The 26,686-nt window shown below is 31.6% G+C and overlaps 1 protein-coding gene across 1 annotated transcript in view; it reads right to left on the bottom strand.

Annotated features, from left to right (window-relative positions):
- The window catches only part of LOC111699585 (neuron navigator 3), a 42,510-nt gene that overhangs the window by 8,817 nt on the left and 7,007 nt on the right, over positions 1-26,686 (bottom strand). Inside the window, exons 4-19 of the mRNA XM_023470326.1 lie at positions 21,120-21,328; positions 19,230-19,295; positions 17,069-17,114; positions 16,522-16,570; positions 14,862-14,945; positions 11,401-11,470; positions 8,236-8,319; positions 7,677-7,747; positions 6,859-6,921; positions 6,557-6,663; positions 6,204-6,344; positions 5,277-5,603; positions 4,702-4,791; positions 4,043-4,149; positions 3,428-3,521; positions 2,146-2,220 (exon numbers count right to left, since the gene is read on the bottom strand). Coding sequence (XP_023326094.1) covers positions 2,146-2,220; positions 3,428-3,521; positions 4,043-4,149; positions 4,702-4,791; positions 5,277-5,603; positions 6,204-6,344; positions 6,557-6,663; positions 6,859-6,921; positions 7,677-7,747; positions 8,236-8,319; positions 11,401-11,470; positions 14,862-14,945; positions 16,522-16,570; positions 17,069-17,114; positions 19,230-19,295; positions 21,120-21,328 — 1,683 coding nt within the window. The remainder of the gene's footprint in view (positions 1-2,145; positions 2,221-3,427; positions 3,522-4,042; positions 4,150-4,701; positions 4,792-5,276; positions 5,604-6,203; positions 6,345-6,556; positions 6,664-6,858; positions 6,922-7,676; positions 7,748-8,235; positions 8,320-11,400; positions 11,471-14,861; positions 14,946-16,521; positions 16,571-17,068; positions 17,115-19,229; positions 19,296-21,119; positions 21,329-26,686) is intronic.

Genomic DNA, 26,686 nt, shown 5'->3' with positions numbered 1-26,686 from the left:
ATGATTATATGGAGCTCTTTAAAACTGTTTATGTATATTCATGGCTATTTATTTATTTTCGCAAATACTGAGATTTACGTAAAATAGTATAAAACCCATTGAAAATTTGTCAAGACGACATTTGATTAATTCTTTCAGTGTATGGCTTATTTAGGGTTTAACTGTATATAATACTATGACGCTGATATGATAATGTGGAGCCATGTAAAAATGTGGAGCTAAAATATTTTCTGGATACAGTTTATTCAAGTAGGTTTTCACTAGACCCCTAGTTATAATAATATGGAGCTGATACAATAATATGGAGCTAAACTATTCTCAATATATAATAATATGGAGCTAAACTATTCTCAATATATAATAATATGGAACTAATCTGTTCTCAATATATAATAATATGGAACTAAACTATTCTCAATATATAATAATATGGAGCTAAACTATTCTCAATATATAATAATATGGAACTAATCTGTTCTCAATATATAATAATATGGAGCTAAACTGGTCTCAATATATAATAATATGGAGCTAAACTATTCTCAATACATAATAATATGGAGCTAAACTATTCTCAATATATAATAATATGGAGCTAAACTGTTCTAATATATAATTGTATGGAGCTAAACTATTCTTAAGAAATAAATTTGAATATAATTTCAAAAAAATTAGATCATTTTCATAGATTTAGTAAAATATGCAAAACTTTTGAAAAAGTTTTAATTTAATCTTAAGTTCTTTTTAATCTTTGAGAGGCGAGAATTTGACAGAAAAATATAATGCTAGCTTATATATTATATACTAGCTAAAAGGCCCAGCGCTGCCCGTGGAAAAAAATTTGAAAAAATAAATACAAATTTTGAAAAAAAATTTGGGATTTTTTTTAGCCTATACACCCCTTTTGGCCACCAAAGAGTGTCCACAAAAATGTCAGCCCAATCGTTCCAGCTGTTTCGCCGGCTATAGGCAACATATATATATATACAAATGTCTTGTTTTATTATAAAGATAGTACATAATATACTCTATAACCTACAGATGTAGATAAGATATATGAAAAATCAAGAATCAAATATTAAATACAAAAATCAAGTATTGAAATCAAGAATTAATTATTAAATTCAAGAATCAAGTATTAAAATCAAGAATCAAGGATCAATATTAAGAATCAAGGATCAATATTAAGAATCAAGCATTAAAATCAAGAATCAAGTATCAAAATCAAGAATCAAGTATTAAAATCAAGAATTAAGTTTAAAATCAAGAATCAAGTATTAAAATCTAGAATCAAGTAGAGTATTAAAATCAAGTATCAAAATCAAGAATCAATTATTATAATCAAAAATCAAGTATTAAATCAAGAATCAAGTTACAAAATCAAGAATCAAGTATCAAAATCAAGAATCAAGTATCATGTAATCAAGAATCAAGTGTCAAAATCAAAAATTAAGTTTAAAATAAAGAATCAAGTATCAAAATCAAGAATCAAGTTACAAAATCAAGAATCAAGTATCAAAATCAAGAATTAAGTATCAAAATTTGAGAATCAAGTATCAAAATCAAGAATTAAGTATCAAGATTTGAGAAAAAAGTATCAAAATCAAGAATTAAGTATCAAAATTTGACAATCAAGTATCAAAATCAAGAATTAAGTATCAAAATTTGAGAATCAAGTATCAAAATCAAGAATCAAGGATTAAAATTAAGAATCAAGTATTAATATCAAGAATCAAGGATTAAAATAAAGAATCAAGTATTAATATCAAGAATCAAGGATTAAAATAAAGAATCAAGTATTAATATCAAGAATCAAGGATTAAAATTAAGAATCAAGTATTAATATCAAGAATCAAGGATTAAAATTAAGAATCAAGTATTAATATCGAGAGTCAAGGATTAAAATAAAGAATCAAGTATTAATATCAAGAATCAAGGATTAAAATAAAGAATCAAGTATCAAGATTAAGAATCAAGTATTAAAATCAAGAATCAAGTATCAAAATTTAGGTATTAAAATCAAGAATCGAGAATCAAAACTAAGAATCAAGTATGAAAATTAAGAATAAAGTATAAAAATCAAGAATCAAAATCAGGAATGAAATATCAAAATTAAGATAATCGATCCTATAAGTATAAAAATACCTGACACAATCGTCTAAATTAGGCCAAGATGAGTTTCTGCTGATTGTTACAAATCCTATTTTTGTGTCAGTTCTCCTGATTCAACAAAACTTTATTCATCAAGATATAAATCATATTTCTACATAAATATAGGTGTAATCTCTGTTTGTCTGGGTGTCTGTTTGTTTTTCCGATCATAACATAGGAACCCCTGGAACCGATTTGCTTCAAGTTTCGATTGGATAACTCTGGAGATTTTGGTTTTGAGATTTTTTTGTTGAGTGGGTCGACTTTCATAATTAAGATTTAGTTTCCTGGTAAAATCGTTCAAGTGCACGGGGAAAAGGCGGGGGTATCTTTCAGAAACCTTGAGCGCGCTGGGTTCCAAAGCTAGTATATAAAAAAGCTAATATATAATTATTAAAAGAGTTCTTAGCCATTTTTGATTTTTTGATCACCGACCCGCCGTTTGACTGTCCTCCACCTTACTTTATGCAAGAAAATTAAAAATGTCTGCAGCAGTTTTAAAGCTATTTATAAAAAACCACAGGGATGTGTGGAAAACATTGGGATGATGTGTGGTTATTTACAAATAATTTTTACAAGAGACCGAATTTTATAATGAATTGCCGAGGTCGCTGAACTTGCAGGGTGTCCCACAAAGCATAACAGTTGGTGAAAAGTTTGAAATGTCTTCTTCCATAATTTGTTAAGTTCTATATAGGAAAAGAGATAAATTATCATTAATAAAAAATATACTTGTATGGTTATTTACAAATCATTTTTACAAGTGACCGAATTTTATGATGAATTGCCGAGGTCGCTGAACTTGCAGGGTGTCCCACAAAGCAAAACAGTTGGTGAAAAGTTTTAAATGTCTTCTTCCATAATTTGTTAAGTTCTATATAGGAAAAGAGATAAATCATCATTAATAAAAAATATACCATGGCAATCATTTTATAGTAAAATTGATTTCAAAGTTAAAATATATTTGAGCAATAGATTTTGCCAACGAAATAAACTGCAAAAAGTCTCATAATATCTTATACAGTATATGGAAGAAGACATTCAAAACCATTCGCCAACTATCATGCTTCGTAGGACACCCTGCACTCGTTCAAATCCTGAATCACCGATTTAAATATTATGCATCAATCTTTAATTTTGAATTGGTGATTCAAGATTTGAACCGGTAGTAGGTAGTGTATTCGGTCCACAATCCTCTCTGAAGTTTATCCTTTGCGAGTAACCCTAAAGTTGACAAAAGACGACTTTCAATCATCACCATGGAATGAAAGTTTTCCTAGGTTTAGGGTTGTATGAGAGTTGAAGTTGGGACGGATAATCTCCAGTAGAGATTACAGATACAGGGACACAAACCTCTTCTGCGTCAGTATCTACAATAGTATCATCTGTATGATGTATCTGTATCTACAATAGTATAATCAGCATCAGTATCTATAATAGTATCATCAGTATCAGTGTCTACTGTAGTTTCATCAGCATCAGTATCTACGATAATATCATCAGCATCAGTATCTAGAACAGTATCATCAGCATCAGTATCTACAATAGAATTATTAGTATCAGTATCCACAATAGTATCATCAGCATCAGTATCTATAATGTATCATCAGCATCAGTATCCACAATAGTATCATCAGCATCAGTATCTGCATTAGTATCTTCAGCATCAGTATTCACAATAGTATTAACTTATTTTTTTGGTATTTCATTGTTTTAGAATATTTAAAATTGTTATTTTTTGGTATAATTTGTTGTAAACAGTTCTATGTAAGCTGTATTTTAAACAAGAATTATGTTGAATTAGTAAATATGGGTCTGACTTAAAATTAAAATTGCCATTTTTTCAAATATAATTCTGTTGATTCACATCTATTCTGAGGCTTGTTCTTACCAACACTACATGATGTTTGTAGGAGAGAACAACCTTGTTGATCCTGTCCCCGGACACAACCTTCTCCTCCTCCTCCAGCTCCCAGGGGACGACGGATAGGACTCTCACTAAATAATAATAATGAAAATCCGTGAAGTCAAAGCTTGAAAATCCGGAAATACAAATTTCACGAGAAAACCTGTGCTTTTACAACAAACAAAAGTTTCCCAACAAACATTGGATTTAAAGGACACATTTAAATTCGTGAACACTCGCTTTAAACTTTTTTTTCATCTTTTAATTTGTGAATACCATTACCTTTATCAAAGAAAATAACGAAGACGGTTAGAATTCCACATTTGTAATTTAGTTAATAAATAGCTAGACAAAGCTAAAAATCTATTAAATATTTTAAATTACTAATTGGGTCATGGTTAATTAGCCTTAGAATGAATATAAATTACAAAATTGGCCACAATAGAAATTGAGTTTTTGCCACAAACTCTGATGTTCCAATCCTAATATCTTTGACATCAGGTTTTTGTCATCAGGTTGGACATATATAGGGATTAGAAAATTCGAGTTTGTTGCAAACAAGGATGTTCAAAGAGGTTCTATGGGCGTTAAAAAATGTTTTTTAAAAGATGTAATTGAAAAATAGATTAATAAAAAAGCTCTACCTATATGAAGACAGAGGCTTTGTCTTCCTAGGCCTTCTCTCGTTTGATCCTGAACCAGGACTTCCATCCACATAATCAACTTTACTCATCCTGTTCATAATACATAATAGGGATAAGCATAATTTTAAACTCCGCCTTTATTACAAATAAGGTTTTTAGCGATGAAATGGTCCCACAATATTCTGAGATGTTAATTTTATAATATTTCAAAATTGTATTTTTGATAAGTTTGCCGACTAAATTGTATTTTTGATAAGTTTGCCGACTAAATTGTATTTTTTAAAGTGTGCCGACTAAATTGTTTTATTGATAAGTTTGCCGACTAAATTGTATTTTTGAAATAAGTTTGCCGACTAAATTGTATTTTTGATATGAGTTTGCCGACTAAATGGTATTTTTGATAAGTTTGCCGACTAAATTGTATTTTTGAAATAAGTTTGCCGACTAAATTGTATTATTTAAAGTGTGCCGACTAAATTGTATTTTTGATAAGTTTGCCGACTAAATTGTATTTTTGATAAGTTTGCCGACAATACTATCTTTGCAAAATAAAAAATACAGATACCCCACCCTACCTGTTTGGCAAAACTCCTCCTGATGATTGAGCCAAATTCATTGATCTTAGCTCAGGAGATTTGCTCAGCTCACTTCCAGATCTAGAAGTCCGGGAGTTGAGTTCCAGTCGAGAGCCATGAGCTGGAGAGCTAGAATTAAATCTTGAGCCATATCCTGTAGATCTAGTACTGAGGGCTGGTGAGCCAGATGTATGAGCTAATGGAATGAAAGGATGAGCTGGTGAGCTGGTTCTATGAGCTGGTGAGCTGGTTCTGTGAGCTGGAGAGTTGAATGCGGGGTCATTTGTTATCTTCTCACTTTCTCGTCGCACAGTGTTTAGCTCATTCCTAGGAAAGATACTATAAAAATTGTGGAATAAAAGGACGGCTATAGTATACTCAAGTAACGATTTTAAATAGTTCCATGAACATGAAACTGCAGCAAATATATTGCTTAAATAATGTATGTTTGTTCAACAGTATTATTAGTTCCATTGTAGACATAAACATAAGCATATAAAAAGCATATAAATAAATTTAAACGGGTGTTGCGTACTTAAAAAAATAGGACTTTCGCAGTAATGAATTGTTTCGTCCTTTTTCCGCAATTTCCTCATTCACATGTTTATTAGAACCTCCTGTACAAATAAACAACAATACTTTTACAAAAGTTTAAATGTCCTTGATCCCTTGAATTGATTAGCGTGTATTCTTTTTTTTTCTTTCTTAAAAATTTCAATTCCGTTCATTTCCGAAAATAATTGTTTTTATAAAAATGAAGAACATTTCATGCATTAATCCTTTATAAGATAATTATTTTAAGAGCACTATTGTGAATCGGACATGCCACACACTTTATATTGTGGATGAAATGACATGTACAGTCCCTTTAAAGATTAATTATATTTTACCGCTTGAATTAAAGGATTATAGTATGTAATCTGTTACCTAAGCTTTGCGATGGTTTCTCTCAGTGTCTGTAGTTGATGAGCCGATGTAAGAGCTTCTAATCTAGTTTCAGTGAGTAAACTTTCTTTCTGAATCAGTTGCTGCCTTAGTTCATCCACACTTCCCTCACCATCATCCAACCTAGAAGTAGTTGAAATAAATAGACTAAGTTGAACCACTTCTTTTGTGCGCCGATTTAATTTCAAGAGAAATGACGCAACTGTCTGAAATCTCAAGATGGTTTGAAATGAAAAAAGCTGAATGTAGAACTTAATGATAGATCGATATTATTCAACAAGGTGTTCGACTATCTTATATAATTTAAACAAAGAAAAAACATTTTCAATACTTACACAGGAGCTGATCTAGATCTATGGTGACCTCTGGGTAGTGGAGAACCAGGACACGAGGTGGCGGTATCAACAACAGTTTTTAAATGTCGTCTTTGTCTGTCGTCAGCCTGAAATATACATTGATATATATTTTAAAGTTTTATTTTTGATCGTCTTGATATTTAAAATCAACCATAATTTTCGAAATTATTGACGATATTAACGACAATCGGAAAATGTTATCTTCATCCGTCATCATCCTTAAAAATTTGGTGATATCAACGACAGTTTTTAAAAATTTAAATGAAATTCAAAATTATTACCTCTGAAACTGATCCAGAATGTTTCCTAGCCCTTGAAAAAGCCCGACTAATGGACTGCTGCAGCTAAATTTAAAAAACAAAGTATGGTTGTGCAATGTTTCGTTAAGGAACGGGAATTTAAAAATTGTATAAAATAGACATGAACAAATTATTGCTTGTTTTGTATTTGTTACCAACTGTTATATAAAGGCAGTTAATGAATATTTGGCATATCTACCGTTAACGCCGTTAAAACAAAGAGCGTTAACTGAACTGAAAGTATTTTCAAATCTATTATAGTTGTTAAGAACGAACGCCTATCTAGTTGACCGTTAACGACCTTAATGACTCCAGAGCACTACAATTATAAGCTTCGACTTAAAGATCATAATATGTTGATAAAATCAAAATGAAAAAATCTTTAGAATCTTAAAAAATTGGGCGGAATTTTTTAATTAGAATAAAAGACGTGTCTTGATTCTCATGAAATAATATTTTTGCATTATTTGGGTTCCCCTACTTGTTCCAAACGTGTCTGAAAGAATACAGGGGGAAAATATAAAGAATTAATTTCCCCTAGTTTCCCCTTATCTTATCTCACGGTTACAGTATCATTTCCCCCGGGTTAAATTCCCCAGGTTGTAATCTAAATAGGATTGTTTTGGTTGACAACCCAACAATTACCAATCATTTATAACAATCCGCTCTTTCTACCTTCTAACGTATACCACCTATTCCTTCTAACCTCACCTCTCTCATTTCTAACGACCCCTTCCCCACACACACTTTTTTAGAATTATATCAGAGTTAATTATATTAAAAATCAAAAACGAATTTACCCATTTAGATTTTTTGTGTTTAAAGTTGAATGTTCTCTTGGAATTGGTCAAGGAGTTGTACTCCTCATTTTCTGAGAATTTGATCAAATCAGATTTTATAAAGATTAATATTTTTAATTGTTCAAATATGCAGCAGAGATTGAAAGGAATTGAGTTTTTGTCACAAACTCTGATTTTCTTATCCCTATATCTTTGCATTTGAATGTCAGAGACCTTAGATATTTCAAACTATGAATCATTTTAGACCAAACAATAATAGTTTGAAATATCAAAGGTTTACACCATCAGGTGGAAAAGATATGGCGATTGTAAAATCATAATTTGTGGCAAAAACTCAGTTCCTTTATGAATAAACAAGGTAAGAAACACAACTGAAACGTTTTATTTCGATCAGATATTAACTGTTAATGTTAAAATGCTGCAGATTCATATTTTTTGGAATAAAATCTTACAATTTCGAATTACGTTACATTTACCACTTTCCCTAGACCTTTTTCTGCAATTATATTATACGTATATTTTATATGAATTGTTATAGACACAAATTATAAGACCGTTCCTGAATCTGAGGTGCCAGCGCTGATAAATCCATTCCGTCCTGGAGTATTGTACAAGGACTCAGAGGACACCACTTGGTACTTTCCTAATTCAAGAAGGATTAAACTTTAAAAGGGATTTATTGATTGTGTGGCATGCCCGATTCACAACTGCTCCCTTTAAGGATATTCTTTTTTGTCTCCAAAAAAATTGATTATCTCCGATTGTGTGTCCTCTATGGAAGTGATTGGCGGATTTTTTTTTCTCTTCTATAGATAGAAAATACACGATACCATCCTCATGGTTACTCAGATTGAAGTTTAAAAGGTGTCATTGTGAATCAGACATGTCAAGATCTAAATGGATGGTCACTTAAACTTTCGTTTAAAGTTCCTTTAAACTTTAAATAACTGTATAAAAGAAACATTATCTTGTTTTCTTCAGAAAGTTCTGAGTTTCTAACTCTTGTCTCTATAACATTTTAAAAGAATTTAGATATTTTCTTCATCTGTTTAAATATACATATTATTTGTGTGCAATGCTTTTGACAAAAATGTGTTTATTTTGTTTGGCGGTTTTCTTCAATTTGCATTTTCTGGTCTGAATTCGAAAAAATAGAAATGGCCACATAGAGATTTTTAAACTTATTTATAGAAATAATAGAGTAAATTTTTTACATTAAAATTCTGTTTTATATTAATCAAAAACAACTCTAGCTGAAACGAGACAATACGGATTCAGTCATTTGTATGTGTCGTTTACACGAATTCAATGCCTAGTTCTATAAATGCATATTTTAAATATTTGAATTTAAATGCAGTTTTCCAACTTTATCCACAAAAAAATAAAAATCTCAAATTCTAGAAAAACAATTTCTTTGTAAATGGTCAAACACTTAAATTTTCGAATTCCTCCGAGTTGATTTAGTTTTAACAAACTGTGGCCGGATTTAAAGAACTTGAGCGGCCGCGGCTTAAATAGGGTTGGTTCCACTTAAAATTGTACCAAATGTTTCAAGATTTAAGCCGCGGCGTTCAATTTAACCCGGGTTTTGGCAGATTTAAACGGCGGCTCAAATTCTTTAAATTCCATCTCTGATCAACAGATCGAATTATGTAATTATTGAACTCAAGATCAAGAATATTTTTAACCAAAGATCGAGGATCAAGTAAAATAAAGATCAAGAACTAATTTAATAAAGGAATAGTGATTAAGTTAAAAATTTCAAAAAATAAATTAGACATAATTTAATGTGATTTTAAGCGTTATAATACCGGTTTAAAACATGGGTATTAAACCCCTTCCCCCTTTTTTAGGAATAGCAATCAGGAAAATATTGTCGCTTTTTGTCTTTAAAAGATGTTAATTCTCTCAATTTCCTTCTTTGCCGTTGTTTCTTAAATCACTTATAACGTCGACGAGCGGGGGAAGGTAGGCCATGAGCCACCACTATTTCCCCTTCCGTGCCACAGCATTTGACTCTACCAGGCAAAACTAATTTTTTAATGGTATTTTTAGGGCCTTTGAAATGTGATTTTCAAAAATCCAGCCGCGTCATGCAATATATATATCTGGTTTTTCAAACAGCTATTTTTTCATTGACCTATATTTTATGATATCATAACTCAGAAAGAGAGGAAGTAAATAGTTTGTGCAAACTTTTGCAAACTTTTTGCACAATGTTTGCAACACTTTGCAAAAAATATTTTTTAATTGAAAACATTTCATCATTTTTAAAATTGTCAGGTCAGATGCTTTCCAAAATGTGTAATATGTCATGTGTATTGAATATTTTGAATTTGTGCAAAAAAAGTGCAAAATGCCAATTGCAAAATTTTTCAATTTTTCCTTCTTTGAATTATTTGAACTGTGCAGAAAATCATAATGATATGATATAAAGGTTTAGTATGAATTTACAAAACCTATATAATTTGCAAAATGGCAAAACTAGTTTGCAAAACTGACATATTTTTTTGCAAATCTTAAACTCTAAGGTTGAACTGCAGCAGAGGTTGAAATGCAAAATATGTAATTATCAGATAAATCAATGTTTTTACTTATTTGTGCAATTTTTTTTTGCAACCCAACTTTTTTGGCAAATCTGATTTGACCTATTAAAGAGCTTTCCAAAAAATGTAAAATTTGTCACATTTATCTTTTAAAACTACGGGTTTAGAGAGTACTTCAAGATCCAATACTCAAGTCAAACTTGCCAAAAAAAACTTTAGTAAAACAGTTTAACAATTCAATACACAATATGTTAATCTTATCTAGAATCGAAAAAATGGTTCGAGTTGTGCTTTTTTTGCGAGACGCGGCTGGATTTTGAAAATCCCACTTTTAAGGGCCCTAAATATACCATTTAAAAAAGAAGTTTTGCCCGGAAGAGTCAAATGTGGTGGTACGGAAGGGGAAGTAGTGGTGGCTCATGGTCGCCTGCCTTCCCCCGCTCCGTCGACGGTCCATTAAAAGAATATTTTGTCATATATTCATACACGGTAAGACAAAAAAAGTGTAATTAGTAGCGTTTTAGAATATTAAAAGTAGTAGAATTTGATAGAAACGAAATATTGTATACACATTTTTTCTTTTTTGAACTTTTGATTTTGAGAGGAAAAAAGTTTCGTTGAGTTTTTTGGCCATTGGAGTACCAGAAAAGAAAATCCCAAAAATACCTTACAACAGAGTACAAAAAGTACAATTTTGCACCAGAAGACGCTAATTACACTTTTTTCATCACCCTGTATATAAATAAATATATGTTGTGAAGATGTCTGATTACCTAAACCAAGCTGTGCTCCTTGATAAGGGCCCTAAATATACCATTTAAAAAAGAAGTTTTACAAAAAAAACTAATTATATGTGGCACGGAAGGGGAATTAGTGGTGGCTTATGGTCGCCTGACTTCCCCCGCTCCGTCGACGGTCCATTAAAAGAATATTTTGTCCTATATTTATACACGTTAAGACAAAAAAGTGTAATTAGTATCTTTTTAAAATATTAAAATTATTAGATTTTGATAGAAACGGAATATTGTATACACATTTTTGCTTTTCTGAACTTTTGATTCCCAAAAATACCATACAACAGAGTACAAAAAGTACAATTTTGCACCAAAAGCCGCTAATCACACTTTTTTCATCACCCTGTATATGAATAAATATATGTTGTGAAGATGTCTGATTACCTAAACCAAGCTGTGCTCCTTGACGTTGAAGTAGTTCTATAGTTTTATGCAGCTCATGGAGTTCCTTGTCCTTAATAAATAAATTATTTCTTTATGAAAAATATATTTTTGATATGTTTTTACAAAAAACAAATATTTTTTTCTATGAAAATCTAATTTTAAAATGTATCTTTTTTAATAGATTAAATATATTTTTGCCAAGAACATGTGGACACACGTAGGATTTCCCGCGAACCAAAACTTTCACGAAAAAATGCGAAAATACTTTTCGCAAAATTTCGCAAAAACAAATTTCTAGAAAATCATAACTGATGCAGTTAATTGTGTAAATCAACATGTGGAATTCTCTGCTCTGAGAGCTCAGCAGTAGAAGTGTTATATCATAATTTATCAATTTTCGCATTTTTCACGAGTGAACGAGATGCAAAACAAATGCGAAAAATTTTTTTTTCGCGAAACGATTTTTTTCCCCTTTTCGCTGGAAACCCTAGACACACGTGACTTGAGACTATAAAGTAAATTCCACGTGAGATTGAAATATTTTCATCATTACGTATCGAAGAGCTACTGAGCTATTTAGAAAAAGATAAATGTTTGGGATTTCTAATACTTGTGCGCAAAATGAACGGCCTCTGTGAACAGTTAAATCAGCGTGAACATCCTCTGTAAACAATTAAATCAGCGTGAACACCGTCAATAAACAATTAAATCAGCGTGAACACCGTCTATGAACAATTAAAGCATCGTGAACACCCTCTTTGAACAATTAAATCAGCGTGAACACCCTCTGTAAACAATTAAATCAGCGTGAACACCATCTGTAATTTGTAAACAATTAAATCATCGTGAACACTGTATGTAAACAATTAAATAAGCGTGAACACCCTCTGTAAACAACTAAATCATCGTGAACACCCTCTGTAAACAATCAAATCAGAGTGAACAACAACTGTAAACAATGAAATCAGTGTGAACACCATCTTTGAACAATGAAATTAGCGTGAACACCCTCTGTGAACGATTAAGTAGAACTCTACATAGTTAATTATAGTATATATAGTCCAACTAATCTCATTAGCATAATATCACAGAGCTTCTGTGTAACATCATAAACAAGATAATTAACTAAATTAAACAGATTCATTAGTCCTCTAACTTCTAAGAAATAGAACACTTGTCGAAAAAACGAAACATTTTTTTTAAAACAGTGAGACCCATAAAACTGAGGAATATGAAGACGATATTTAAGTAAACTTATGTGTAATTTATGTTGTTCACGGTGGACTAAGCCAGTGGGGTTGGTCAAATAGGCCTAGGATTAGGCCGGGTATGTAAAAAGTCTGAACGCGCCATGGGAGTTGTCATGGTTAGCCCTCCGACGGGACTATGCCAAGAAAATTGACCCTTGTCATATGTTAGTATGGTCAGGGCGACGTACTGTACCATAGGATCGGGCCAGTACACGCTGTTATCTGGCAGGCCGGTACAAACTGGGCAAGTCCTGTTCGAATTCAAATTTACTACGGTCTAGAGTGAAAAAGCCAAAAATGTACAATGAAAATCAACATATGGCCGATCTATTTACTTTTTAAAATCTTAATTTGAGTTCCTATTCTACATCGGGATTTGAGTTCCTATTCTACATCGGGATTGTATGCTTCTCAAATCTCAATGTATCTCAAATTGCAAAGGTTTATGTTAACAGTAGAAGTAAAGTCCTGTAGTTGCAAATTTACTCTTCCTTCATTAATTATTCATCTTAAAACCTACATCAGCTTGAAAAAGGTTGACTTTAAAGGGGACTGTTCAGTTATTTAGTCCAAGTTAAAATCATTGAACAAACAATTGTAATTATGCCTGGTTTCTCAGATACTATTAAACCCAAAAAAATGATGGAACAAAAATGATTTTTTTACTTTTTTTAAAATTTCGATCAATGGCGACTTTAAAATTTGTTATTCACAATGAGGACAAAAAAAAAATTCCACGGATGTCAATGTTGTTAAAATTTAAATCGTTTCGCAATATTTTCTATTTTGAAATACATTTTAAACCTAAGACTAAGCGAGATAGTTCTAAAGAGAAATCAATTATCACTAATTTTCTCATTACTCTCACTGATACAAAATATAAATCACATTAATTCAATTAAATAAGATGTTTGGGTAAAATTCTTTGCTGGAAAACTTTTAGTTCCAATAAATTGATGGTCTATTTTGCAAAAACAAAATTTCGAGAGAAAAAAAATTTAGCGAAAATCATGGCTGCAACAATTAATTGCGCGAAAAAAAACCTTTCAAATTCTCTGCTCTGAGAGCTTTGGACTATTAGTTTTATTATATAATAATTCATCATTCCTCTTCCGTATTTTTGTTCGCAAAATTTTCTCATTTTTTCTCCCGAAATTTTCTCGTTTGTTTTTTTCGCGAAAATTTCGCATTTTTCGCGATACAGATAAAGCGAAGTTTCGCGAAAAAAGAGAAAATTTGCGTAATTTTCGCGAGCGGACAAAAATGCAAAATTTTTGCAAAAAGATTTAACCTCTTCGCTGGAAACCCTAGTCCTTACGAAAAAAAAAACTCAATATGCAAGTCAGGGCTTCTAAAAATCATAAATGAGATAAAGCAAGATCCCAAAAATCCTAAGGCCAAGTCGATACGGTCTTGAAAATAGACGCATTATTTTTAGCTGTATAGACGTACCTCAGAAGAAATAATGTTGGATTTTTAATTGATCGGTTCAAGTTAATGAGAAGTGGTTCAACTAAATCTGATTAGTTAAACTACTTCTCATTATTTATTAAATTTTGCCTCTATAATAACAACTTAATAAGATTTGTATTTAATTCAGGTTTATAACTAAACATGCTTCATCGATAATATACAGGGTGTCCCAATAAACATGAAAATTGAGAAATAATAGCCTTTGTATAATTAACAATGTAATTTATAAGTCCGGGAAAAGTCTCGTTGGCTAGACTTTATTTCTAGTCGAAACGATGCATATTAAATCAAAATCATTTACAAAGCTAGACTATCCCGAAATCGTGACTCAATTTCCATGGTATTGGGACACCCTGTATATTCCCCAACAGGTATATCAAACCTAATCTTTAATTATAAATAGGGGGAATATTTTGTATAATGAAGTGGGGGGGGGAAACATTATATGTACTCCTTTTCAAAACTTAGAAAACAAAAATTCCCTACCAGATAAGTATAATTTAATTAAAAATACTGAATATCTTAAAAATTACTAATTTTTTTACATTTTCCCTTTACAATTGAACTTAAAAGTTTATTATTTTTCTTACCTTAATGCTAGCTCTTGATAAAATCTACCCCCCCCCCCCCGCGCCTTGCACGCAATAAGTGACATTTTTCATTTCAAATCAACATCATAATTTTGAAAAATCCTTCTTTTCAAACTTTAAAAGATTTCGTCACCATTTTGAATTTTACCTTCTCATCTGCACTCCGTGTCAGCTGTTGCAGTCTGGTAGTCATGTTTGATAGTGACTGTTCAAATGCAGAAACCACGTGGGTCTGAAACATTTAAAAGGATTGTTATCTAAAATACAGATAATATCCTACAAATTTAGCTTTACAACAAACCTTTTCTTACGATTGAAAATTTTTCCTGAGAGCCAGAATACTAGATACATTCAAAAATCGATTTAATTGTGAGGGTGGCACCATTTTATACTTTCTGTAAATCGGACCAACGAATAAGAAAATAAATAACATTAAAATTATAATTATTGTGATTTTTTTCTTTCTAAAAGTAAACATTTTTAATTACAATATCCGGACAATGTCAGAAATATCTGAACTATGTTCATCAAATCCTAACATTTGCCTTCAAAATCAGGACGATTTTTTTCCCAAATACAGGACAGCTGTCATCACCAAATTATTAAATTTTAATAATTTGGAAATTTTTAATCGAAATCTTCATAATCATTATATTAAATTCTGTACTTGCGTTAATCCTGGGTTTTGTAACAAAGATTAAAAAGTTTGACGAAAAGGACAGATCTATGTCCGAATTTAATGAATTTAAAAAAGCCCAAAAAACCGGTTTCAATTGAGGGCCGGTTTAAATCTTGAAAAATTTAATACAAATTTAAGTGGAACCAACAAAATTTGAGCCGCGGCTTAAATTCTTTAAATTTGGCCTCTAGTAAGTGCTGATTTAAGTCATATTTTTTATTCTTAACTTGAATTAGCACGAGAAAGCCCTACATTAATAATGAGAGAAGTCTAGATTGATTTTATGGTTAAATCTGTTTAAGTTCTGAATTATGTTGGTTTCAAACTTTTGAGACCTATATAGTATATACAATACAACCACTGTAATCTCGATCCGCTGTTCCTGGGGGGGGGGGAGCACTGCGGCTAGGTCAAGCAAGGGGGCTAAGCGCTTCGGCTAGGGCTGACTTAGGAAGTTGCCGCTTGGGAAGTTGCACCTTTAGGGAGCTAAAGCAAGCTGTGCTATAAAGATACTCTACAATCTCTTTTATGTGCAGCGCTTAGAATTTCAAGGGTCTATGTCTTGCAGACTTAATTTCACATTACCCTTCGATCGTATAAATAGGGGAATTCCATATTCACACCAGCACCTTTAAACAAAAGAAAAAATGGTAAAAATGTCTTCTTTTACTACCTTAAAATTGATACTTTCTAATTGTGGGTTTTCTATAAAATTTTCTAAAATTTTCCAAAATCTTTAACATTCGGGTTGTGAATCGGAAATGGTTATTTGAAATAACGTCTACTCTCCCTTTAATGTGGATAAAATCCTTTAAACTATTTTAACACAATATCTACTCGATATCTTTGTTAAAAAGAGTAAAATTCTAGAAAGAATCTAGTTTGAAACTTTATATGCTTTTATCTAAACATAAAGACCGAATGGTTTTGTCCTGCAAGTAAATTGTCTCTGCATTGCAGTGCCCCCTCCAACATCCCCTCCCCTCAACCTTCTCCCCTCCAACATCCCCTCCCCTCAACCTCTATCTACTCCCCTCCAATCTCCCCTCACCCTCCAACCTACCCTCCCCTCCAATCTCCCCTTCGCTCAACCTTCTTTAAAAAAATTTATAAAAGATTTTATTCTTACATTTGTTGAAAGTTGTGAAGTGAGCCTTTTAGTTTTCTCCTGTTCTTCCCTGCAAACATAATGGTTTATTTAGTTTTCTCCTGTTCTTCCCTGCAAACATAATGGTTTATTTAGTTTTCTCCTGTTCTTCCCTGCAAACATAATGGTTTATTTAGTTTTCTCCTGTTCTTCCCTGCAAACATAATGGTTTATTTAGTTTTCTCCTGTTCTTCCCTGCAAACATAATGGTTTATTTAGTTTTCTCCTGTTCTTCCCTGCAAACATAATGGTTTATTTAAAGCGAATGTTCTCGAGAAATGAATGCCGAGGGGATTACGAAACCTACAAATATACCCGATCTCATGATCTCCAGTAAAAGTTCTAGATCCTCCTTGGTTTCACCAGGTTCCATTCTATAGGGTTGTTTTTAACATGTGAAGGGCCAAAATAAAAATAAATAAATTTTTTTTACTGATGAAAAAAGTCTATTTATTTTTTAATTAATTTTAAAAAAGTGTTACTCAGGCTGAATTTTTTTAAAAATTGTAATTGTGGTAATATTTGTTACCTAAGTTCTTTACGGAGTCTTTGGATTTCGCCGGAAGACTTGTCTTCTAAAATTAAAAAAATATCTATATCATAGAAAAAAGTTTAAACAAAATCTTTCAGAAATAGCAACCATTTCAAAAATTGTAAAGTAGCAATCATTTTAATTATTGATAAAGTAGCAAACATTCCGAAAATTGTAAAGTAGCAAACATTTCAAATATTGATGAAGTAGCAAACATCTCGAACCTTGGTGAAGCTAGTAGCAAACATCTCAAACATTGTTAAAGTAGCAAACATCTCAAACATTGGTAAAGTAGCAAAAATCTCTAAAATTGATAAAGTAGCAAACATATCAAACATTGGTAAAGCTAAAGGGTGTTAAAAAAACTTTTCAAACTGTTTTCTCTCACAGGCTCAATTATTACACAATCATAATGAAATTTATATCACAATGTCTCTAGGATGTCAGGAGATCATAGTTTAAAAATCATCGGATTTGATCAACCCTGCTCTGAATAAATGCTCTTCATCTCTTGGGTATAAAACTGATCAGCGTACCTGCAAAATAAACATTAACAAAGCTGAAGTAGGACCAGAACTTACTTAAAAAAAACTCTATTAAAATGTGTTTAATATAAGCCTAAAACTTCAAAAAGCTTTGTTAGTTACAAGATACAAGTTCAGGGTGGAGCTGATATCATCTCTAAAATTGATAAAGTAGCAAACATATCAAACATTGGTAAAGTAGCAAACATCTCTAAAATTGATAAAGTAGCAAACATATCAAACATTGTTAAAGCTAAAGGGTGTAATAAAAACACTTCACACTTTTTTCTTGGCTCAATTATTACCCAATCATAATGAAATTCATTTCACAGTGTCTCTAGGATGTTAGGACTACATGGTTAAAAAGTTATTGGATTTTGTCAACCCTGCTCTGAATAAATGCTCTTCATCTCTTGGGTATAAAACTGATCAGCGTACCTGCAAAATAAACATTAACAAAGCTGAAGTAGGTTCAGAACTTACTTAAAAAAACTCTATTAAAATGTGCTAATATAATCCTAAAACTTCGAAAAGCTTTGTTAGTTACAAGATACAAGTTCAGGGTGGAGCTGATATGACCTAATCAGCCTACCCGGCTGGGATTTCCTATTCTCTCCACACCGCTTCAGTTGACATTCAGTTCACATTTTCTTCCTTTGCAACCTTCTTTTTACCATGGCCCAAATATTAAATTTTAGGCAGGAGATTTTAAAACTGCATGGACATTGTGAAGTGTAAACCGGACCTGTATTGAACCTATTGCTGACAGTATAAAATGCTGAGTGAGGTTGCTGTTTACAGGTTTGTCCTGCCAGCAAGCTGACCCCTCGTGGGCCCGGTTAGAATTGATTTACACAAGTAAAAGATTTAGAATAGTTCGGTACATTCCTTCTTGCAAATAAATATGGGTCCATCAGCTTATATTAATGGTCTACGGCAGGGCGTCTCCTTGGGGAAGAAGAAGTGAAGGAACTGGCTCTGCTTTTGCAGTTACATAATACTCAAAATTGGTGTTAGGTCATATCATCTCCACCAAAACTTGTGTCTGGTAACTAGCAAAGCTTTTTAGACTTTTGGGCTTAAAGGAAACACATTAAAATAGATTGGTGTCCATTTTAAGTAAGTTCTAGTCCTCCTTCAGCTTTGTTTATGTTTTTTTTTTGCAGGTACGCTGATCAGTTTCATCCCAAAGATATAAAGAACATTTATTCAGAGCAGTAGTAAAACATTCAGTAGTAAACATCTCAAATATTGATGTAGCCAAAATTAAGATATTGATAAAGTAGCAAGCATCTCAGATATTGATAAAGTAGCAAACATCTCAAATATTGATAAAGTAGTAAACATCTCAAATATGGATAAAGTAGCAAACATCTCAAATATGGATAAAGTAACAAACATCTAAATATTGATAAGTAGTAAACATCTTAAATATTGATAAAGTAGCAAACATCTCAAATATTGATAAAGTAGTAAACATCTCAAATATTGATAAAGTAGTAAACATCTCAAATATTGATAAAGCAGCAAACATCTCAAATATGGATAAAGTAGCAAACATCTTAAATATTGATTAAGAAAGTATAGTAAACATCTTAAACAATGGGAAAGTTCTAAACCTATGTATTAACTACCTGCTAGATAAGAGGTGGAAGAAATATGACCTAAGCTCGCCAATGAAGAAAGGGACCCGGCTAATCCTAAACAGAATTTTCTTAATTTCTGTTTTCACAAAAAAATAAGAATTTTTATAAGAACAAAAATTACACAGCAGAAATTGGCAAGGGGGCCAAGCGCTTCGGCTAGGTCTGACTTGGGAAGTAGTCGCTTGGGAAATTGCACATTTGGGAAGTTGCCACTTGGGAATTTGCCGCTTGAGAAAGTACCTAACATCGAATATATCAGGCATAGTTATTGATCTATCTAAAAATGTAAACGTCTGTCGGACCAAAATGCATTATTTTCTATTTCCTCTAAACCTTTTAAACTTTTCAATTTACTTTAAATTGAGAGAAATATCAATAGATAGAAGATTTATGAAAAGAGTATTTTAAATGAAAATGAAGTTTAAGGAAATGTAATCTAAACTTTTAAGTGCACTAACCAAATAAGAAAGAAATATTAAATCTATTCAAATAGTTTTAAAAAATCTTTTGAAAACTATTTCAGTTTAAAAAAGTAAAACATTTTAAGAGATTTTAAGATACATTGCACTGAAGTATTTAAGTTGAATAGCAAGCCTCGTTGAGTTTTATTTTCAAACCAAGATATGGAATTTAGATTTACTTTTTTGGTTTGTAAATTGTTAACTAACGGATTTTTAACATTTTATTGGATTTTCTACATTTCTATAGGAAAGGGTTAAGTTTAATTTTAAACTTTTTTATAAATAGATGGTGTATTCCTGAAACCTAGAGACAGATATTACATATCATATACATAGATTGCAGCTTTCTAATATATTATATATAATAGGAAACTAAATGGCGCTACTGAGTTCCCCAACTGAGGCAAATCGGTCAAGGGGTTCCTGATTCATGATCGGAAATTAAAATTTTTCGAAATAAAATTTGCGTAGTTTCTTTTTCTTTTGCATTTTGCATGTTTCAAAAAGTTTATTGGGTGTCAAACTTGGAAAAGTAGATATTAATAATGTAGAAATAAAACTTTTGATGGGCACATCAAACTTTCATCCTTTATTATTTCTTCTTTATTCGAATATATTCTTTTACCGGAATCNCCCCCCCCAGCCTATACACCCGGCCTTCCCAAGCTTAGATTCTTTAAAGGCACAACTCTTATTATGAAACGATTTTAGATAAATTATAGACCGGAACTTTAGATTTTAAAAATGTTTAAAGATATATCAAACCAAGGTTATAATGCAAGGAAAGTTAATAGCAGTTGCGTATACTCTGCGTGCATATTGAAACCAGTTCTCTCTGGGCGGAATCTGTAAACAAGAATAGATTCATTGGTGTATGTTTTGTATCCGAGGGGGTTAAAAGCATTAAATTTTGATAATTTTGATAATTCACATAATAGTTCCCTATGACCAGAATATTTTATTGATTTTTTATGTGAAAGATGGATTCCAAGTCAAGCTTCGACATCCGTCTTGTGCTTACATTACCGCCCAGAGACAGTACACTGCGGTACAAAAGATGCGTGCACCTCTGAAATAACTTTCCTTGCATTATAACCTTAAGTCTGTGTGTGTACTGTACAGCTTACCCTGCTCTCTTAACACTCGGCCCAGTACTTGAAATGAACCGGACTCTACCGTGCAGAGGCCGGAACTTAATGAACCCGATATTCACAGTTGACATTTTAATTTTGAATTTATTAAATGTACATTTTGTAGAGAGTAAAAAATACAATAATCACACTTAGTGTAGATCTAAGTGTGATTGGACTGGACGGAAAAATTCACAAGGAATTAACTTAATCCTTCGGACTTAAAGAAACAGATAAGTCAGTAGTTTAAAAATATCTGACCTCTCATCAGATTAAGATTTGAATACCTTCATCTTGCATGTGATTACTTGACTGCTGTACTGATTGATTGTTAGTTCTCCCCTGCGCCCAGGAATTGGGAAATTGCCGCTGTCTTTTCACAGGCAGCCCGCGACCCAATTGTACTGGCACGCCGTAGTACTCACTGTCCTCTGTTGTAGGTTTACGGAGAGGAAAGGTTTTCTGAAATTCAGGAACTCCTGTTGTCATCTGGTTACTAAAAAGTAAAAGATATTCTTAGTTTTTTTTTCTTCCAAAGCAGTTTTCTTAGTGTACTTTTTACTGTGGCAAATGTAAGATTACTGGCACCCTAAATTTTTTAAATAGTTTTAAGATTGTGATTAAAATTACATTTAATCAATTTTCATTAGTTGAACAGCATAGCTTTTGAAAGTATGAACTTTTTTTTGCATTTGTATTTTAAAGCTAAATTGTATAAGAACTAAGGATAATATGGCTGTATCCATATACATAAATAATATATTGATTCGTAATCCAATGATTAACGGTTCAAGCCCCGCCAACTGTAAAATCAAAAACTAACGAATTGAGCCATACTGATGAGTCCTAACAAGACAAAACACTGCGTTTGTGGATATATTTTACACATATATTGCACATATATTGCACATAAATTTATTTATTTACATTCTACATTACACTGCAGTACACATATATTAATCTTATAGTAACATACACTTGGTGTATTTATGTATAAACATTATATTTATATTTGTAAAGGATATAAGATATGAGGATAATATGGCTGTATCCATTATATTTGTAACTCTATGTAAATCCAGTCTTACTCCCTGACAACGCAATACTTGATATAATCCGTTTCATTGCTTTACACACACAAATATAATCTTATAGAAAACAAATATATCAGGGGCTAAACTTTTGGTTGTAATAGCGTTTAGCCATATGGATTAAGTTTGGTCTTCATCAACGTAAACTTTAAAATTAACTAGACAGGCTCAAGTTTGTGACGTCGTATGCTCCAGTATTTTTGAATTTACGCACAAGTACGAGAAATGGAAAGTTATCAGGTTACATATTACATATTAGAAATTCAAACAAAGTAATTGATTTTTTACAACAAATCCTGATTTCCTAGTCCATCTTTCGAACCTGGATGTCTTGGACATTTGACATTTTAAGCTTTGAATTTTGTTAGATCAAATAGGCTATAGTTAGAAAATTCAAAAAATGTTTAGAAAGAAAGGCTAAGAAACTATGTTAAATGGGTCAAATTGTGATCGAAAGTCACAGCTTTCTGGAATATTGACAGAACTGTTAAACCGACGTGATGTGTATGTTTTTCCAAAGCAAACGGTTTTACTAGTAGTTTGAAAATTGTCCATGATGTAAAATGGGTTTGTTCATTGGACCACTTGTGTGATGTGTCTAACAGTCTTCATTTAGCAAAGTTTTATAAGTCTCATTGTATAATGGGTTTTCTTTAAGCATATTTATAGTATATAAATAAATGATTTAATAAGGAATGCTTTCGGTAAACACCTTAATATTCTTATTTAAAAAATATTCAAATATGAATATATAAAGTATATAAAATGTATAAAATATATAAAATAAATGAAATATACAGAATATACTAAATGAATAAAATATATATAATATTCACAGCTCTGGGTCCCAGGAGAGCAAAGTATCTATACAGACATTTACAGATTTGCTTCACTCCCAGATTATCAATTTATGGTGAGGGGGAGATCGAATGGTGCGAAACCCTATCAGGTTTTTGACAAATGATTACAGCATTTTTTAACTTTGTAAACATTATTTTCAGCGCTACCAAAAATTCAATCAAAACCAAGGGTATATGCATGGCAACACTTAAAATTCGACCCGGTCGGAATATTTGGATTTTGATAATTTTTTTAGTTCTGAGTTTTGTTTATGAGAAATTGAAGATATCTTGGCCAACTTCTAGCTCGCATAAAAAAGAAATATTAAACAAAACATCTAAATTCTTCAAAAATCTAAACCACATCCATTAAACACAGTTTTGGTTTACTTGAAAACTCTCTCTGATGATAATATTTTCATCATATAATATAATGAATCCATCTTAAGATTCAATTATGATATCATATTCTAAAACTGATAATCTTTTTGTTCCAGTTGAGTTTGATAAACTGAAACAAGAAACTTAATAACTTCTTACAAACAGATATATCTCTTTGATAAAATTGTTTAATCTAAAATATAAATAGAATTTTGATTGCAACTTTTACATTGATTCCAACTTCAGAAAACTTTTATGTAATTTAAGGAAATAGACCAAAATTTCCAACAACATTCCATGTCCGATTCACAACAATGCATTGTCTCATCAAGGATCATAGAGATATCCTAACTTGGTTATTGATTATTGTAAATAGTGGTTTTTCAATAATAATGCTTAAGAGACAATGAAGAAAATTAACATAATTCAACACACACGTTTTTAGAAAGAAAGCACGAATATCTTCCACATTGTTACTCAGATAAAGGTTAAAGGGACCAAACTATTCTGAAAGAGTTGTAAGCGTAACTTCAAGTGACCTCTGCCCCTTTAGTAAAAGTAAATTCAACCTATATGAAGCATAAAGTCTGACCGCGTCAACCTTGTTGCACCGGCTAGTCCTGTCTATAGAGCTAGGTACAGTTCAAACTGGGACTGGAAAGGTTGACCCGGCTCGGAAATGCAAATGTACTACGGCTGCCCGTGAAGCGTAACTTCAAATGACTCTCTATGCAAAGATGCCCAATTTACAATGGTACCCTTAAACCCCTTCAAACCTTTATCTGATTAATAACATGGATGATTCAGTCGTTTTTCTAGACAAGGATTTTAAGGGTACTGTTGTGAATCGGGCATTGCCATTTTTACATTGAAATTACACGTACCCTTAAGAAGTGAACCATCCTGCGAAAGAGTAGAAAAAAATTCATTTCCAATCATTAAATGGGCCCTTCAATGACTATGTATACAGAGTACAGAGGCGTATACTGCAGGGGGCGGGCTATTGGGGCTCACCCCCTCCCCCTCCCCCAAGGAAAAAAATCAAAAACTAACCCTTTGAACAAATTTCTTTATACGTCCCTGACTACATAAATATATAAAGATCTGGTTAAAATTGAATTAAACTCTAAACAATTTTCATACAGTGAAACCCTTAATAACGAATACATCGAAAGAATTCATCAAATGTCGTATTCTTCACTTTCTGATAATGGAATGTTGCAGATATTTAGTTTTTTTATTAAATGATTATATGGAACTCTTTAAAACTGCTCCCGCATATTCATGGCTATTTATTTATTTTCGCAAATACTGAAATTTACGTAATATAGTATAAAACTCATTGAAAAATTGTCAATACGACATTTGAAAAATTCTTCCTATGTATTCGTTATTAAGGGTTTCACTGTATCAAACAAGAAAATATTACAAAACTAAAACAAAGAATCCATTATAGAAATAAAACAAGAAAACTAGGTCAGTTTCCAACAACTGTAATTAAATAAGATCATTTTATATCATTAGATATGATCTTCTAATTGAAAGGAAGAGAGAATAAAAAGATAGTTTATGTTAAAAAGATAATTAAATCATGAATAAAGAATTTCCTAGTTTTTTCTTGTTTATAATAAGTTCTAAAAGTATAAAATAATATGAAAAATTATACATGTTGTACAAATGAGTCAAAAGGATAAAAAAGGGTAGATATAAAAGGATTGAGAGAAAACTTGGATTAATGTGATCCCTCCCCCCTCCTTCCATCTTTCCTCCTCAGCCCCCACCCCCCCTCTACCCAGCAAACATCTAGGACATCCACCCTTCTTTACTTTCTTTTATGTTCTTTTCTGGCAGTTTTATGTATGGGGTTGGACCATACCGACACTACCAAACATTCAGATTATAAAACTTCCTGGAGTCAAATCAATAGAAAATAAAAACTGTCAGGTCAGACATGCTATGCCCGTCAAGGCTTAAATTGTGATAGTATTTTAGGCGACGTACATTTTTCATCTTCCTAGGGCTGATCATAGTCCAAATTGTGTAATAAGTTAGAATAAATGTAGTCAATATTCGACGTAAAAACCTACATTTTGTGATGAAAATAATTGATTTTGATGAAATGCATATGATTTCTGAACATTTCCATGAAATGCCTTTTTTAAGGGACTGAATTAATTCTTATCTTCCCTCTTTCTAATATTCTCTACTCGAATGATGAAATTCCTAAAATTGGAAGGGGGTATAGGTTGATACTTGCATGATGTTTGGTACCAATTTATAGCATATGGAAAGGTAATAACAAATAAGCAATATCTCCATTCTTTATTTCCAGAGCACTTTTTTATTTTAAAGGGACCAAGTGGTTCTTTATTTGGCAGGCATATTTGCAAGTGATCCTCTAGGCAAAGAGGGAAATGTCCGATTACCAACTGTGACCTTTGAACCCTATGTTTGATTAATAATGACGTACTGTAGTCGCATAAATCAGTTTAGAGATAAACACACAGAGTTCTCTGTCCTCGATGATCATTCAAAGGTTTAAAGGTTATCGGTCCCTTTAAATATAATTGTATTTGCTTTTTTTCCCGGAAGAGTTTTAGAGGCTACAACATTTGACTTTTATCAAGATAATTTTGCGTTATTATAAATAATTGGCTTTTAGAACTTTGCAATAACTATTCTGCAGAAATATTCCCCTCTTGTAACCTTGTTTCTAAGTGGCCGCGGGATAAAAAGCAAATATTACAACCATTTTGTTATTTCAATTATTATCTTTTACTTGTCCTTCATTGTCTTTTGGAAGACATGATTTTTAATGACTTTCCAATTATAGAGTGTTAATTTCAGATTCACAACAGTACCTTAAACCTTTGATTGAAACATCCTTTATTATTAACTTTAAAAATGATTTCTCTAGAAAATTGACTTGTAAATTTTTGCTGTAGAAATGAGTAAGAACTTGTAAGAATTTAACACTTTTCACAACAAATAACAAAGATATCTTCCTCGTTTTTCCTTAGATAACGTTTATAAGGGTACCGTTGTGAATGTAAAATGCCACATTATAATTAAATTACGCATAAATATTACAATTATAAATTAACTAGAAAAATTATCTGAAAAGTGATAATTCAATGCATGATTATTTTTTCATGATTTTATTTCATACAAATACTTTTTCAGGTCAAATTAAACCCTTCCCGGCTTCCATAAAGCCTAACGGATAATGACCCCCATTTTTCTAGAATTTAAGGTAATAAACCCCCAACCCCATGTTTTATCCAAAGTTGTTAGGTGCCATATTGTAAACTAGCTAAAATAAAATTGAATTTTTAAAAAAGAGATTTTTAAGTCTATGTTACCCCCAGGGTACTCAAGAGTCCACTTAAAAGTTTCAGCCAATCTGATTTAGCCGTTTGGACAGCTATCGCTTACATATATATAAATATATAAATATATAAGCATATAAATATATAAATATATATATGAGCAAAGGCCTTTATTATATAGAAGATTTCTATTTTACGATAAATTGGTCTTTCT

This window comes from Eurytemora carolleeae, unplaced genomic scaffold (genome assembly GCF_000591075.1).
Source record: "Eurytemora carolleeae unplaced genomic scaffold, Eaff_2.0 scaffold77, whole genome shotgun sequence".
NCBI classification, from domain to species: domain Eukaryota; kingdom Metazoa; phylum Arthropoda; class Copepoda; order Calanoida; family Temoridae; genus Eurytemora; species Eurytemora carolleeae.
This window is presented reverse-complemented; position numbering and strand designations above follow the sequence as displayed.